The sequence below is a fragment of the Prosopis cineraria genome, unplaced genomic scaffold (genome assembly GCF_029017545.1).
Source record: "Prosopis cineraria cultivar Desert tree isolate PC_DT_omini unplaced genomic scaffold, ASM2901754v1 PC4, whole genome shotgun sequence".
In the NCBI taxonomy this organism is placed as follows: Eukaryota; Viridiplantae; Streptophyta; class Magnoliopsida; order Fabales; family Fabaceae; genus Prosopis; species Prosopis cineraria.
This window is the reverse complement of record NW_026555335.1, coordinates 39,455,707-39,473,416: the sequence shown is the minus strand read 5'-3', so window position 1 is coordinate 39,473,416 and position 17,710 is coordinate 39,455,707. Positions and strand designations below refer to the sequence as shown.

Sequence of the window (17,710 nt, the reverse complement as noted above, 5' to 3'; positions counted from 1 at the left end):
TCATGAGAAGCTACTGGGCCAGGGTAAACTCACTCACTTATGTAATCTGGTTTCCCCTAATACTAACAACCATAGGGTATCGTACCCTTAATTTAGTCTCTTATGAACTGATAGATACTAGTTAGGTTCGAGTCCCTCGTAGAACAAGTAGCATAGTCCCGAATCAATCATGGGGCAAGGGTTACCTCTCAATTCCAACGGTCGATACCAAGGCAAGTTCCTAATTCCAATGATCATTGCCAATACCACGTGGATTTAAAACAATCTACTCCTCTCCCTAAGTGAACTCCCACCAATAATTATACTATATACATTTCTCTCATAATATGCATTTTAAAGATTAATTTATAACAAATAATCTCATATTCAGTCACTCCACACATGCAATATATCACATATCATAATTCTTCACTTTTACAACAACATGCCACAAGTAAATTCGTAAATTGCGAGTAGGTGGCATAGTTAATGTTTTCCTATCCCAAAATCAATTTACAAAAATCAAGTACATTGCCAACATGCATCATTAATTTAAAACATCAATACATTTCATAAACACAATTAACATTCAACTATAAAAATTAGGTTTTCCCTGATTGCCTTAAACCTTTAAGAAGTCAAAAGTTTACCTCTCACTATACCATTTTCTAAAGCTTCAACAAGCTTGAATAGTACCAAAATGAACCACACTACAATCATAGCATGATATTATCATTATTATCCCATTTGGAGGATTTTACCATATAATTTCCATAAATACTATTCTATCAACCCATAAATCACTACCTATTCATATCTAATTGGCTTTTTAGGTTTTATTAATGCACATTATCATTAATAACACCTCAAACCACTATTAATGAACATAAATCTCTCCTAACTATCATATTTATGTAGATTTTTAGATATTAATTGCTCTACCCAACAAACTCTTGATAAAACCATCAATGTAGGTTTTATCTATCTTAAACCATTCCCTTTATACTCATTTTAATCAATAGGATCAAACCCATAATCTTATGGACTGAAAATGGACTCTCCAACTCAAACCCTATCATAAATCATCATAAATGAGGGAGAGAAAGGAAGAATAAGGCTTAGTTTACTTACTTTGGCGTTTGGGAATTTCAATCTATCACCAATATGCTCTAATAACAAGTCTTAACAAAGCCAAAATCAAGTTCTTCAGTTTTCCTCTTCTTCTTTTCTATTTTTCTTGCACTAATACGAATCTCATATATCATATTTTTTGTCGTGCGTCGTGGTGCATGGCATAAAGGAGTCCGTTACATTTAAATCTGCCTCTGTGCACCGCAGCGGATTGACCACGCACCGCGACATATGGCACAGAGATCAAATCTCTACTTTTTCTTTCTCTTTCTTGCCCGGGTGGCCCGCCATCAATCTGGACCCACTTTTACGGCTGAAATCGTAATAATAATTACACTAATTAGATCCCTCTGGTCACACACCTTATTAACTCACTAATTACTTTCATTAGGTTAATAAGCTAAGATTAAATTTTTCTAGATATTACATAAATAGTTTAAAAAGTTACATAAGTCAAATTTAACAATATAATATAAAATATGTCAAACTAATCTTCAAGTAAGATAATAGGTTCATACCAAGTTTTAAAACTCCTCATAATCAACCATTTTTATAGCACTCATATCTCAACCACTCTAACACAGTCTCTCTATCATCCTTCATGGTCAAAAACATCACCCTTGACTCTCAGGACATGAAGAGTAACATGTACTGTGAAAGCCAACATTTGTCAATTACAACTTCCTCCATTTGTTTGATTATAGACATAACTTGAGGAATTGATGTTTCCTTGGCCTCTTGAGATTCTTCATGTGTTGTTTAAACTATCACACTCATTGCATCTGTTATATAACTTGTACTAAGTGCCTTGTTCTTTTTCCTACTACTACTGCTTTCACCACTCTTCCTCTTACCACTGCCTCTACTTAAGGTTCCTTTAGAAATATTTAGAACTACTCTATTGAATTCACTGCTTACTCCAATAGTAGTTCCTAAAATCTTATTGTTAACTATCTCCTAAACCTTCTTCCACATCAATACCCTCATTTGCCATACTTGAACAATATCCATCTTCGTCTTGACCTACATTCATATTGTAAAAATTAGGCAAGACTCCACTTAAAGGTGCCCATATTCTAGATCTATCGATTGTGGTACCTTTAAACAATTCGGTTAATTCATCGACAAAGGGTAGTCCTTTATTTCTGAATTTTTTGTATAATAGATTGTCTTGCACATAGATTACCAATAATATTACAGAATACACAAAAAAATAACATAAGTGTATAGCCTCACATAATAACATCATACCAAATTTTCTTCCATCGATTATCTGGAGCATACACCGTATTCTCTGCATAATCCCATCCCAATCTTATCTCGTTCGAAACCAAGTTATCCCAAAACAGCCATTCTTTTCTCATATTATCTCATTTGTTTTTTGAATTACTACTTGCCATAATTTTTCCTATCTTTTCATTAAAGCCATAAATTATATTTTGCCATCATGCTTTGGTGAATCTACCCCCATTTATTTGTAATTTTCATGCTCGTTCCAAACATATGTTAATAAACATTCTAGTATTTCTCAGGTCCCATAAAGCTTTTGACTTATCATTATTCATTATGCTATATAAAAATCAATTGTATGAGAGTATAAAAATCAATAGTAACTCTAGATTTGGATTGAATATATTGATGAATATAAAATCACAAGTACCAATTTCAAAGGCCGACACATTGAAAATATTTAAAAGTTCTTATACAAATAGATATTTCATGAAAGCAGACAAAAAATTTGTCACTTAAATCTCAATCAATGACAATAAGGCTTAAACTAAAGCTAACAAAACATTTTAAAGTTCCTATTGTCGTAAGATTCTTATATGGTCCAAAGCACTTCAAATGCCCTATGATTTCTAAGGATGTCTGGGTCAATTGTAAATTAGACTGTTAGTTCTATCCATTACCTTATTGTGCTGCCAGAAAATAAATGCAACTTTACTTTTTATTGTAAATATATAATTATATATGAATGGACAGAAGCATGTCTATATGAATGGATAGAAGCATGTACATATATATTAGGCAAAAAAAACATAAAGAGAAAATCTCCAGTTTCGATAACCTCATTTATATAGAAAATAAATTTTTTAAACTTAGAGTGACTTACAACTGTAAATTAAGAAAGAAGTAGAAAGTTGTGTGATGATGTCTTGACAAAAAGATTAACACTCTTGTTAAGAAAAACATCATATTGAAAAAAGGTGGCATTTGAATGTCAATATTCTAATTTCTCAAATAATTAAAAGCCTATTTTAAAACATAATGGTTTCTTCACTTCAACTTATTTCTTCTTTCTCTTCTATAAAAAAAACAAAAGATGGCATGATTTATTTTCAAAAATTCAATTTTGTTTGTTAAGAATTTTATATACTATCTTTTTTGCACTGTGATCACTTAATTTACGGCTCATTAGAATTAGCTTTCTAGTAGATATACAGAACATCCTCGTAAAAGATAAGAAAGGTAAAATAGAAGATAAAGCCACATTAACATGTTAGAGCTCTCTAATCATATTTAAGCATGATAGGGAGTCTCATATGGTAAAGCTCATCAGATAATGTAACATCTGGGGAAATTTAACCCTAGTTTATTAACCTAATGAGGGTAATTAGTGAGTTAATGAGGTGTTTGGACAGAGGGATTTAACCTGGCATAATCATTGTGATTTCAGCCCTAGAAGTAGGTTCGAATTGATGGCGGACCACTCGTATAAGGAAAGAGGAAGAAAAAGTGAAGCATTGTTCTCTGTGCCACATGCCACAGTGCATAGTTGGTCCGCCACGGTGCACAGAGATAAATTTGAATAACAAGCTCCTCTATGCCATGCATCGCGGTGGAGGGCAGCGTGTGCCACGGTGCACGGCCAAAATTCTGATGTATCAGTTGTGTTCTGCGTGCAAAAACAGAAGAAGAGGAGGAAAGGAAAACGAAGAGCTCAACTTAGGCTCTGCTAAGCACGGCATTGGCTTCCATTGTTGACATTTTAAAGCTCCCAAATACCTAAGGTAAGATTATGGTGCCTTCTTCTTCCTTTCTCTCCCTCATTAATGATGATTTATGGTAAGGTTTGAGTTGGGAGATGGATTTTCAGTCCATAAGAGTATGATTATGATTCTATTGGTTAAAATAAGTATAATGGGAGTTGTTTAAACACCACATTAATAATTTTGAAAGTGGTTGGTCCATGGAAGCATTTATTATCTGAAAATTATCATAAATATGATAGTTGGGAGATGTTTATGTACATTAATAATGGTTTGAGGTATTATTAGTGATAATGTGCATAAATGAAATTTAATGAACCCATTGGGTATGAACGGGTAGTGATTATGAGTTGATAAAAGTAGACTGTGTGGAGTTATATGTTGATAAAGTTTCAAGAATTAGGCAATGATAATATTCTTGTGATATAGATGTAGTGAGTTTCATTTTTAGCACCATTCAAGCTTGTTAAAGCTTTGGGAAGTTGGTATAGTGAGGGCTAAACCTTTAACCTCTCAAAGGTTTAAGATAACTGGGGGAAACTTAATATTTATAGTTGAATATTAATTGCATTTGTGAAATGTGAATTATGAGTTAAATTAATGATGCATATTGACAAAGTGTTTGATTTGTGAAATGCTTTTTAGAAAGAAAACCTTGATTTTTTCACTCTTGGTGTTTTATAAAATTGATTATGATTTATTATTATGGGTGGAGAATTATGATATATTATGTGTTGAATTGTGGAGTATTAAGTTATATGAGTTCATGTATTATGAATTGATTGTTCAAATGTATATTATGTGAGAAATGCGCATAGCATGATCATTGGTGGGAGTTCGCCTAGCGAGAGGAGTAGATTAGTTGAAATCCACGTAGTATGGGCAGTGACCGTTAGAATTGGGAGGTGGCCCTTATCCTATGGTTGATTCAGGACTATTTTACTTGTTTTATGAGGGACTCGAACCTAATTAGTCTCCACTAATTCATGAGGAGGCTAGATTAGGGTACGATACCTTATAGTTGTTAGTATTGGGGGAAATCATATTACATAAATGAGTGAGTTCATCCTAGCCCTGTAGCTCCTTATAAGTGAAAGGCTGGGTTAGTTCGTAAAGGACATAGCCACATGATAGCCACTGGTTTTGTGTCGGAGATAACAGGAGGATATAAGGTTGGCATATGATCATGCATATAAGTCTAACCACATCATTGTTAGTTTTGTGGTTTGTCATGTGTTGAGGGTGCATGGTTATTATTTTTGCAACCCTGTATTATGTTTTTATCAAATAACATGATAAAGTGAAACTTGATTACTGGTGGTTGCAATTCTTAATATTTTTAGGACCTAGCTCATCGGATTTTAGTTGTGAAAAACATACAGAGGCCTAGGATTTGCGGAGTAATCCTCTATATGCCTCCCTTTTGTTATTGTCATGTGTATTTGTTAATGTAATTACCAACTAGGATTGTTTGACATGATTTATGTACTACTTGCATGATTTTGTGTATAACTAGTGTATTTTGTGCCCCAGTTAGTGAGTTTTGGTTGTGAGCCTGTGGATAGGGCTGAAATACTTGTGCAAGTAGAAACATATGTATTGAGAAATTTGGAACGAAATTGTTGATTTTGTACAACATTTTCTTCCCCTTTTTGTTTTGTGAAAATTGGGGTTGAGTGATAATTTTATGAGATAAGTATGTTTGATTGTGTGTGATATGTTGCACGAGTCTGCAAGAGTCCATTAAGTGTGATCGGATGGTTGGTGTAAGCTATTGGCACGTGTAGTTGAGTTGGGACACCTCATTTTATGAGATTTTATATTATAAAAAAGTGATCAAAACAGGTTTTGGTGTCTAACTTTTTATAGAAAATAAGTTTGAGTATGAAATCGATGCCATTAGCTAGAGCTAGGAGAAAGCTCTGTGTAGATACCAAAATCACCTCAATCGGATGTCGGACGGAGATTTGAAACACGCCGAAAGTTTGTGCCTTATGCTGTCAAATGACAACACTGATGCTATCAAATTTCATGTAATGCGCTTTGGATCACATGCCATAAGCCGCGGCGCACGTGACACTTTGTACACAAAATCTATTTTTGAGTTTTAAAACTCATTATGTTGGGTCTCAATTAATTTTCAAGCTTCTGCTTTCCTTTCAAAACTCTAATTTAGACTTATTAAATCATGTTTGAGATTTGATTGTTGAGATTGGGATTTCTTTGAAAGAATTTTGAAAAATTCCTTCTATAAAATTTTAAAATTTAGTAATCATTTGAGGGTTAAATCCTAGATTGCCATGATTTGGAGTCAATTGTGATTTAATCTAAGGGAGATTACAGATAGTATGTCTCCAAATAATATGTCTAAAACTAAAGCATGGGAGGGAATAACTTTAATGATGAATGGACGTAATATCTCCAATGCACGACACTAAACAACTAACAAAAGCATGGTATGCACCATGTACAAAATATACGAAATCTCTTTTAACAGAAGCAACCAAACGCAAATAGGCGATTCTAGAAGCCTAATTTCTATCCCAAACAAAGTCTCAAGCAACCACAAAAAACTAGAAACAGAGTCTTGACATGGTTACTAGAAAAATTTGTAAGCCAGCCAAAAAAATTTGTACACAGCAAAACAGAGTCACTGCATCTTTCAAAATAATGGTTAGAGAACATAATTTACCTTACAAGAGGCTTAACCAACTGATGCTTCACTCAAACAGATTGGAGACAAACAACATTAACCTTCAGAAGCGACACTTAATATAGGTGGGTGAAAGATTGATTGACAAATATTTAATATTAATAATAGTAAAATTGAATTCAGAAGCTACCTCTTTCAACTTATTTTAAAACGTGATTCTAGGCTTATCAAGCGATTAACAAAATTTGGTGCTGTTTGGATAATTTTCATTTAAAATGTGATTATGGCCCAAGAAATAAAATTTTCATCCTATCCAAACAGGCATTAAGATAGGCAGAGATGTGGAACCCCAAGTCCTTTAATTTTTTCTTAGCAAAATGTATGATTCATATATTTTTGACCCTACCAAAATATATTTGTATGTATTTGACACTAAACATAGGATTTACTTTCTTTTTAGTAAATATAAACTAATATATAAAAAATTGACAAAATTAATATATAAACAATTATGTTTCTCTTTATATATAAATAAAATATATTAAATTATATCAAGTAAGTTTCCCTCGTTTGAGTTGAAGAATACATGCCATGTAATATGCTGCATATGAGAATTCAAATTGCCATCGCTTATTATCAAATATTCAAGCAATCTCATGATCCCATTATCAATTAAGAAATAATCTTGGCTGGATTTGTGAATCAATAAATCAATCAAATTATGGTTTGGTCTTTGGGTTTCCTTTTTTTTTTTTTATCTCCTTCCCGTTAAATCAATGACATTGATTGTAATCTCATGACCTTGATGGTATATCAATTATGCAAATATAAAAGACAGTGCTAAGGTAAGCCACTCCAATTTCCATATACCTTGCTTTTTTTTTTGCCAGAAATAAACCTTGCTTTTTCGCTATTTATTATTTTATTATACAGTTTGTTTTATGATTTGCAATGCCTTATGTATTTAATATATTGTCCAATTTTTGTTATGATTTTTTATATTTTTTATTCCCTTCAATATTTTACATAACATATTTTACAATCCATATTTTCTAGGAATGAAAGATCGATGTCTAAGAAAAAACAGCAAGAGATTGCTAAAAAGTTTATCGTAGGCATGATAATATATGATTTTTTATGTTATGAGAAATCGACGAGCGAAACTTAAAAAATAAAAGCACATATTTATTTTAATCCTATATTATGAAATTGAATATAATATGCATGTTAAAATATTTATGTTTAGTTAGTTATGTGTGTGTGTGTGTGTGTACATATTTTCTATAATTACAGTGTATACTTTGTGATTTCGGCCTCCTATAATTAAAAGCCTTGGCTCCCCACATACATATCTGATGACCTTCCTTGCCTGGTGCCATCACCTATTGGGGGCATCTTCCCTTTCCCACCATATTTTCAAAGTTTCTTAAACAGTCAATCTTGTCGCCATCTATCTTACTATGCTCTGTTCTTATTCAATTGACGGTCAAGTGGAGTTTTCTTTCTAGTAGCATTATTGTGCTCTGTTCTTCTTCTATCGAGATGATGACCATAAAGGTTGAAATTTCATAGCTCAAGATTCAGGCCTTTTTGGTTTTGTTACATTTCACATTTTAAAAGTTCTTCCCCACTTTTGAAATGCTAGATATTATTTGGGTAGCTTTTAATAGGTGTAAATAAACTTTTTAAAAAAACTTTGAAAAAAGTATTGAATGTGGATTTGGCCACTTACAATTTGAAAGCTTTTGAAAAGCGCTTTAAAAAAGGCATTGAAACTCATTTTATCATTGATCATGTTACCCTTCAGTGCAATGTAAACCACAAGTCAGACATCAACAAGCATGTATTTTCATCATCATTTTTAAGTGTAATTTCAAGTGCGGTTTTTGATAGACAAATAAACAATGGTTACGATTTTATTAGAGATTAGATTGTACATTATAAATCAAACTATTAATCATGTAATCATTTAATATTAATGAATGTTGAAATATTTATTATATAATTTTTCCAATATTAAAATTTATATCTTTTATTCTTATTATTTAACATATTAAATTTTATGTTATTTTAAATTTTTTTCACATTTTTAAACATTTTTAATATATTAATTTGTGTAACAAAAATTATAAATTATCATAATTAATGTCTTTTTTGGTTATTGTATATTTAAAAATACATTTTAAAAGTATAAATCATTATTAATCAAAGTAACTTTCAGTTTATTAAACTGACTTTTGAAAAAACGTATCCAAACACAAATTTTATTATAATAACTTATTTTTATTAAATTAATTTTTGTTAAATAAACTTTCAATAAATAAATTTTTTACAAATTGAAAACCAAACATACACAAAATAAACTACTGCAACTGCAACTAAGAAGCCATATTCCCAGGCATTCACAACACTATATGTGACATAAAGGAACCTGTCTTCTTCCTTCCTCACGCCATAGATAGCAAATATAATTGCACCTTAAATTGATGTTTTACAATGCTATACTAGATTAGAACAGGACTTCACAGAGGGTGGACACGAAAAAATAAAAAGAAAAGAATTTGAAACCAAAAATCAACAGAACAATCATGAAATCGTAGTCATATATCACGATCCATATCTGTCATCCAATTACATGTTCTTGTTCTTGCCGTCTTGCTCTCTGAGCCTTTTGAGTTTTGAGTCTCCAGCTTAGAGATGACATGATCTTTATTCACGCAGGAGAGTCGAAGCAAACGAAAGACAGTGGATTTTATGTGAGCTTGAACCCTCCAAAGTTGAGGGCATTAACGTTGAGGCAGAAGGAAGATGATGGGTTGCTGTCATTTAAGCTCTCTGATCTCAACACCAAACAAGGAATGTGACCAGAGATGTATGTTATCCACGTAGGCCCCAAAAAATTTAAAAAAAACAAGAGAAACAAACACCCCCCCCCCCCCCCCCCAAAGCGAATACTGAATTCGGTTGCATAGCTATTGATTGTGTTCAGAGCTCTTTCCTAGAATTGCTGTTTTGTTCCATACTTCCATGTGCTCACGTGAATTAAAAATGAATGCAATCAGTTTACACACACACATATATCCATGTTTATGATTCGGCCAACCTCCAAACTATCAAAATTAACAGCGTTGTATAACAATCAAACTATATCTAATGAAAAGAAAATAAAATAGAGACACTGAAAATCAACACAAATTATAAGGACTAACGAATTAATTTTCTCAATAAAATAATATACAAGAGAAAAATGTTTTTTTAAAAATAATATGTTTAATAATAATAAATTAATAATTTTTTTCTCGAACGATATCAATAATTTCACTCTTTCATTTAACTAGTCCTACTTCATTTTAATGAGTTATTTAAAATTTAAAAATTAGAAATCATTTATATATAAGACGTATTACAGTCTTATACTCACAAAAACAATGCATTTTTATATAAAAATTTAAAAAAAATTAATCATTTGATCTTTAAAATTATGAATTAGTTATAATTTAATTCTTAAACTTTATTTAATCTTTATAATTTTAACTTAATTGTAATTCAATTTTTTTTAACTTTGACTTTTACAACTCAATTTCTATAATTTTAATTATGTATATGTTAATCCTTGTGTTTAAAAAAATAAAATTATATTACAATTTAGGACTAATATTTTAAATTACTAAATGTTTTTAATTTTTAACATTTTAAAATAATTTTAATTTTTATAATTTTATTTTTTAAAATATAAAGACTAATATTTAAATAATTAAAATTATAAAAATTAAATTATAAGAGTTTAAATTAAAAAATTGAGTTATAATTAAATTAAAATTATAAAAATTAAATTATAATAAATTGAAATTTAAAGACGAAGTTATAATTGAAGTAAGTCTATAAAACGATTAATTTTTTTCTGAAATTTAACTACTACTGGCCCAGGAAATGTGAGCTAATTCTTCTCCTCAGAAATGATGACGAATCAGGTCTACCTAACGTATCTAATGAAAAGAGGGAGCTACAGATTTACGACTTGGCTTTCTGACACCTTGTGATTCTCCCTTAATATTTTTGATTTGATTTGACGCCTCCTGCATGACATATAGGCTTTCTTCAATATCAACAAGAGAGAGTTAAAGCCAGTAAGCATTAAGGACTTCCCATCTTCTCAAGGCGCTTTGAATCCCGGCCAATGCTTTGAAGAGATACAGTCCTGCAATTTGCAAACTAGGCTGTGTTCATCTTCCGCGCCCTTCCCCACCCCCCCTCCTCATTTTTTCGTTGTTTTTGGTTTTCTTTTGTCACACACTGACAGAAGTGATTTGCGATATTGGCTGGGGGCATAAGCAGGGATGAGAGAAGCGTGTGTGGACTGTGCCCAGAAATGTCTTTCGATTCACGGAAAGGAGAAAACATATTCAAATGTTCCTTCTTCCTTCTTCAAGGTCATGATTGGCGGCGATTTTTCTAGAGTTTTGGTACGACTCTCACTTGATTTGTAATTTACAAATTAGTTTTTTCGTTGCATGTGGTCAGAGTTAAGGCCTTCGTAATCCACTTCCTTTCATGTGTATTATTTAGATTATTTCTCGATTACCAGACGTGTATGATTTAGAGTCTCAACGTTATGCTGTAGTCACCAAAAAAGAAGTTTAATTGCCTTGTTCGGTGTTATCACAATTGCATTTGCTGTATGGATATTTTTAAAAATGCTTTTCATTTTGTTGTAACCTTCGTGCGCACAATACATTGCTTTGATCTGTAGTTTGTGCTTTGAACTGCATTATAAGGAACTTCATTCTGTATTTGGCATGCCTTTTCTGCTTCTGTAATGACATTTGAGAAAAATAATTGCTTACCTTGAAGCTAGGAACATACTCCCTCCGGTCCTATTTATAAGTCATTTCTACTAACCTCATCAATACCAATACAATAAAAGTACAAGGAATAAAAGTAAGTAAAATTCCAAACATGCCCCTATATAACAAATCTAAAAAGTAATGTCCTGTTACTTTTTCTCTCTCATGAAGGGTAATTTTGGAAATACCTCTCAAATATTACCTAAAAAGACGCACCGTTACTTATAAATGAGACCAAATACACCTTCTAAAATTGGATTTATAAATGAGACCGGAGGGAGTATTGATTAAAATTACCTGGTAGTTACAGGGATTCGAGTCGTTCACATTCTGCTCCTGCCCCATTATTTTACTTTTCTTCTGCTTCTTTGATCTTTAAGGATATCGTTCTGACATGCATGGATTTGTTCTTTGAACATGCTGTGGAATTGCAGTATCTGCCTCCTAAGTTTGGTCCTACAGCTTCGGCCTTGGTTGATAAAGAAGCCATTATTGAGGATTCAAGTGGACATGAATGGACGGTTCGAGTATCAATTGTTAACAATTCTTATGCTTTTCAGGAGGGATGGAAGAGTTTTTCGTCGAAGCATGGGCTTGAAATTGGAAGCTTTTTGGTGTTCCATTATATTGGAAGATCGCACTTTGTTGTTAAGATTTTTGATAAATCTGGGTGTGAAAAGATTGATTTTCCCTATCAGAGAAAGCAGAAGAAGAGAAAAACTTGCCTGATTGACCTTGACGGTAGTGAGGAATTGTTGAATAGACAAGGTTTATCCTCGGAGTCAGGCACGGAAAAAATGCAAAGCCATGTCGAGGTTGTCGGAGTGAACAGTGCAGAAATTAACGAAGGGAACACTTCAGGGAACAGTAATAGTAATGGGAGGATCCGATCTTTATACGAGGTCAATAACTATGAAGACCCTTGTTACTTGACAGACCGAGACTTTGGAGACAAAGAAAGAGAGGAGAGGAGTCACGTGTTTGATGCGTTGAGGTATGAAATAGTGAACAATTCAGGTATTCACACGACTGGCAAATTTACAAGCAGCAATGAGATAGTTGATGCAAGCATCTATACCAAAGATCCTTTGCTTGAAGAGATGTTGGGTATTGGAGCAACTCAAGATCCATTTGAAGTTGAATTAACTAGAAGTCATTTTCTTGAAGAGCTAGACAAGAGTACACTCTCCCATGAGAGACATTATTGTGGAAGAAAGATTCCTGAGAATCTTTTGATTGCATATACCATGAAACATGAAGAAATCAAAGAGAACAATGCCATTAAGCCCTACCGGGAAGACCAAAAGTGCCAATTTGCTGAGAACTCAGGTAACACTGTCATATGAAGAAGCTTCATTTTGTCTTCCTCAGATGATGTGTTATCAAGTATCAAATAATGTAAAGTTGAGTTTGCTCTATGCAGTTAATATATATCTGGTTCTTTATCAGGGACCGATCAATCGATATCGAAAGAAGAATATCCTTGGCACATTGGCAATTGTCAAAGCAGAGAAGACATGATGGTTGGGTTCCATGTGGCCCTGGATGCTCCTATCTGCCATGGCACGTGTTTCTTCTATTTGCATGCGTCTAAATATTTGGATTGGAGACAACTTTATTTATATGCCTTGATTAATTAATCTTTGTAACTATGGTTACAGCGGAAATGGGGAGAATGGTTCAAAAAGACCTTCCGGACATGACTCCAGATGTGCGTAGTCACAATGATCAGCTCCAGTCAATCATTGGAGATCAAGGCAGCAGTCTCAATTCAGTGAAAGCTGAACCATCTGTGGACTGAAGTAACTATAGCTATATTGACTGTACATTAATTTTACTCTACAAACTGCATAAAAGTTTTTTGCAGAAGCATAACAAAACTGAAATATTACACACGCGTATTCTATGAAGATAGCGAAGAAATTTAAATCTCTTTTGTGCATAACATAACCGAACCCTCTGATTTAATGGGAAAGTTTTGTTCTGCTATTTTGTCATTCACTCTTCTATGAACCCGAATGCTTGCATCATCTCACAGACAAACAGTGATGACAATGCAACTGGTGGTGCACCTTCAGGATCCAGGGAGGGGACAATGGCCAATCCTTTACCTTAAAAAATCTGGACAAGTTGATGTAAAGCTTTCAGCATGCAAGTAATTTTCAACTAGGAGATGTGATCACTTTTGGGCAAAAGAAAGAGTTCTTGTGCATATTTGGTGTAGCTGTAGATGGGGGTGTTTTCTTTTGGGGCAAAATACCATTTTGTTGCGCTGAAATTGTGAAAATATTATCAGTGTTGTATATAGCCTTTTGTTAGATCTACACATGGTATCTCAAAAGCAGGACAAAACCTTTTTGAGAAAATGAATGCTTCTCTTCCCATCAGCTTTGTGGAATTAATATATCAGTCCTGTTCCTGTTCGTTGGTTCTCTTAGCTTGTTGCTTCTATTCTTTGGCTTTACATTTTTTAAAGATTTTAATTTCCTAGGCCAGATTAAAAAAAAAAAGGAGAGAAAGCAGCATAATTATGTGTATTAATGCTAAATATAGGATTAAACTATGAAGATTACATGTATGCCTCAATGGCAGGTTGTTCCCTATTGTCACAACTAACAAATGACAAAATCCCACACTAAAACATCATATGATTTCAACTGCTGAATCTGCAATATTTGTTGCAGACACTTGGTTGTGTTCCTCCACCACCATTTTTCTCATCTTCATCAACCACCTTATTGCACAAACAGCATAATCATACAGACCAAGAGCAATATAGAGCCCAATCCCAGCAATTATCCCATTTGCTATAGAATAAGTAAGAGGCATCAGGAGCATTGTGGCAAAAGCAGGGACCGCCTCTTTTGTATTGCTCCAATCTATCTCCTTCACCATCTTCATCATCATCACTCCAACCATGACCAATGAAGGTCCTATAGCCCACGGAGGAACACTGGACAACAGAGGAGTGAAAAACAGTGAAATGAAAAAGAACAAACCAATGATCACAGCCGTTAACCCGGTTCGGCCTCCTTCTCTCATTCCGGCCGACGATTCAACAAATGTTGCCATGGTTGTAACACCCAAAGCAGAATTCACAATGGTTCCAGCCCCATCAACCAAGTAAGCAAAGTATTCACCTTCAAAGTGTCCACCATCATCTACAAAGCCCCCAAGTTCTGCCATGGTGTATATAGTTCCTGTGCTGGCAAGCACGTCCACATAGAACAGTGTGGCTATGGCCACCCAAACTTCACTTCTATGAAAACCATTGAAGCTGAGAACTCCTAATGTGGATTCAATCCTATGAAAATCAACCACTTTCTTGAAATAATTGTAATTCTCATCACCCAGTTGAGTATTAGGAAAATATGACAGTTTAGTACCCCTAAACCATGAAACAAAAGTCACAAACAAAATACCATAAATCATGCTACCCTTGACATTCTTCATTAACCCAAAACTCGTAATAAGAAACCCAACAAGCCCAAGCCAGAATTTTGGGTTTTGCATCTTCCCTCCCATGCATTCCCCCGTATCTGGGTTTGTGCTGGCACAAGCTGTGACAGTCACTAAAGTAGACGGATCCGGCCCAACAAGCCCAACACCTTGGTTGGCCTGCAAGCCCACGAAGGCGATGAAAAGCCCAATCCCAACCCCACAAGCGAGCCGAATCGAATGGGGTATGAGCTTAGCCAGCTTCCCTCTCAAGCCGAGAGCCGAAGCTAACAGAAACGAACATCCCTCAACACAAACGCCGGCTAACACCGTTTTGTAGGATAACGGTCCCGTTCCGTGAAAGCCCACTAAGTTAAAAGCAACATAAGCGTTGGGTCCCATACCTGGAGCCAAGCCGAAAGGCAAGTTGGCTAAGACTCCCATAGCCATGGACCCAATCATGGCTGATAAAATAGTGGCCACAACGAAATCATTTTTGGTCTGGGAAAGGCAGGTTTGGTAGCCGACGTTTGGCAGGAGGACGCAGTCTGAGGTGGCTGGAGGGGAGCAGTCTGCGACGGAGCAGGTTCCGCCGGAGGCGGTGAGGATGGTGGCGTTGACGGAGATGATGTAGGCCATGGTGACGAAGGTGGCGGTTGCGGCACGAAGTTCTTGTGTGAAACAGGTCTTTCTAGCTTCTAACTTGAAGTACCTTCCGATGAAGCTTTTTGATACGGCATCGTTGAAGCGTTTCCATGAGCTACCACCTCTTATTCCTGCACACAAATCTCCTCCCATTGTCTTTCTGAGTCTCTGTTGGAACGAGAATGACTATATATAGCAAGACGGATATATATATATATAGTTGTCCAGTTTAATAATTATTCCCTAATATTAAATATAAAATAACTTTGGGAACAAATGGAAGCCATGCAGGTGAAAAACGTAATTAAATTCTTAATTAATTTCGAACCAAATCTGATTAAGGTAATTAATGAAAAGTTCGAAAAATTATTATACACAAATCGCACTACAATATTCATGAAACCAAAATTAATTAATATTTTTATTTGCTAAATCGTGGGCTTCCTTGCCAAGTTTGAGTTGTGTAACATTGTCATAGTGGCTGTTGTCTCCTACAGAATTTATATGATAGATTAACCTTTTCAAACTGGTTTTGTAATGTATAAACATGAGATATTGACCGCCTTTAACAGTTATAATAAATGTTTAAACAAAAAATACAGACAATCAATTAAATTTTGTTTATCAAATGGAGAGAAATGGGAAGCTCATTATAACGTACGTGATTTAATATTTTATTAGATAAAACCGTCGGACTTCATAAAAAAAATATTATCAAAAGCCATGGCCATCAACTTGTTTGAGACTTTTTTCAAATTGTTGTATATTTAATCCGATACATAACACAAAAGTATCTAATTTAAAACTGGAACGATGTCTCTTTTGCATATATAAAAAATATAGGTGATGACCGTATATATGTAATTATAGTATGTAGTCCATTTTCCTCAAATACGATCTTGCCTGGAGGAAATTTTAGAAGAACCAACAAGAATTGGGTAATGTACGTACTGCTTTCTCACCTTATGACATACACAAGTTTAAATGTTGCTGTGGGAAACGGTGATTTTAATATTCACCGTGTCTAAAACAAATTTATCTTTACTAATTATTAAAACAACGCTGGCACGCAATGAAAAAATTCTAAAAGAAATTTAGTGTAAGACCTACAAATATTAGAGCCACTTAAAAAATAAAATACTCCACCAGCTTGAACGATTCTTCGTTGGATTTGTTAGGCATTTACTAACAACCATGAAATAGATAGCCTGGAAGATCCAAAACCAAAAACTTTGGATGATATGAATATCTTATACAATTTTTGAGGTTCATAACTCCATTTACATGGGAATCTTATGAAGTTGTCTTGACACGACTTTTATTAATTTATGATTCAGACTACGTAGTATGGGCCCTTCCCCTAATATATATGCATGCACATATTATTTGTGTAGATTAAAGTATTAGTTTTTTTTCTATATATCATTTGGTTTGATGTTTCCCGACTAATAACTAAACAGCCTTGTAATTGACAAAACAAAATCTTCTAGCTAATTGATGAGAGCTTGACTGGGAGTAATTTTAAAAAATTTAAATAATTGATACTAATTTTAATTGAATTCCTCAATTCATGTGATGTTAATAGATCTCATGAGGAAGGAAGGAAGGGAAAGCTTCTCATGCTAAACAATTCTGTGTTTGGTACTTTGATATTGCCCAAACTGATGTATTTGCTCTCACCATCTTAATTTATAAGATAATTTTAAAGGTGGTAATATGAGACAATGTTCGATTGTTTTATTAAATTACTTTTTCAATATTATTATTTTCCTTTTATTTTATGTTCTCTAAGGTTATTAAATAAAAATATTTTTAAAATTTTATATTTATATTTTAAAAAAAATTATAAAGTATATTTAATAAACTTTATTAATAGATGTGTAATTTTGTCCCAACTATCTTAAAGGGCAGAACCTACGGACTGCTATTTATAAACTTAATTCTAAGATTAAAGGACTAACTTTTATCCATCGCACATGCGCCCGCAATTAATGTTTGCTCATAAAATGTGAAAAATGTACAATTTAATC

At 33.6% G+C, this 17,710-nt stretch overlaps 2 protein-coding genes across 4 annotated transcripts; one reads left to right on the top strand and one right to left on the bottom strand.

The window, feature by feature from the left end:
* The first annotated feature begins 10,720 nt into the window (after nt 1-10,720).
* LOC129308262 (uncharacterized) lies at nt 10,721-14,040 on the top strand. Of its 3 annotated transcripts, none has more exons than XM_054949326.1 (5): nt 10,721-11,216; nt 12,032-12,926; nt 13,047-13,160; nt 13,259-13,399; nt 13,676-14,040. In XM_054949326.1, the coding sequence occupies exons 1-4, from the start codon at nt 11,091-11,093 to the stop codon at nt 13,396-13,398; spliced, it is 1,275 nt and encodes a 424-aa protein (XP_054805301.1). In that variant the 5' UTR covers nt 10,721-11,090; the 3' UTR covers nt 13,399; nt 13,676-14,040. The 3 variants fall into 3 exon arrangements, with proteins under 3 accessions (XP_054805301.1, XP_054805300.1, XP_054805299.1); XM_054949325.1 differs by having other exon boundaries at nt 13,636-14,039; XM_054949324.1 differs by having other exon boundaries at nt 13,259-14,039.
* Nucleotides 14,041-14,125: 85 nt separating this feature from the next.
* On the bottom strand, nt 14,126-15,852 carry LOC129308261 (adenine/guanine permease AZG2). Its single transcript, XM_054949323.1, has one exon. It carries the CDS (start codon nt 15,831-15,833, stop codon nt 14,241-14,243), a length of 1,593 nt encoding a protein of 530 aa, XP_054805298.1. The 5' UTR covers nt 15,834-15,852; the 3' UTR covers nt 14,126-14,240.
* Nucleotides 15,853-17,710: the final 1,858 nt, after the last annotated feature.

Bases quoted from the DNA above. Each gene is read 5' to 3' on its own strand.
- LOC129308261 (XM_054949323.1), bottom strand. From the start codon at position 15,833: ATGGGAGGAGATTTGTGTGCAGGAATAAGAGGTGGTAGCTCATGGAAA.
- LOC129308262 (XM_054949326.1), top strand. From the start codon at position 11,091: ATGAGAGAAGCGTGTGTGGACTGTGCCCAGAAATGTCTTTCGATTCAC. The intron at 11,217-12,031 runs GTACGACTCTCA...GTGGAATTGCAG, and splicing joins GCGATTTTTCTAGAGTTTTG to TATCTGCCTCCTAAGTTTGG. The intron at 13,161-13,258 runs GCACGTGTTTCT...CTATGGTTACAG, and splicing joins GGATGCTCCTATCTGCCATG to CGGAAATGGGGAGAATGGTT.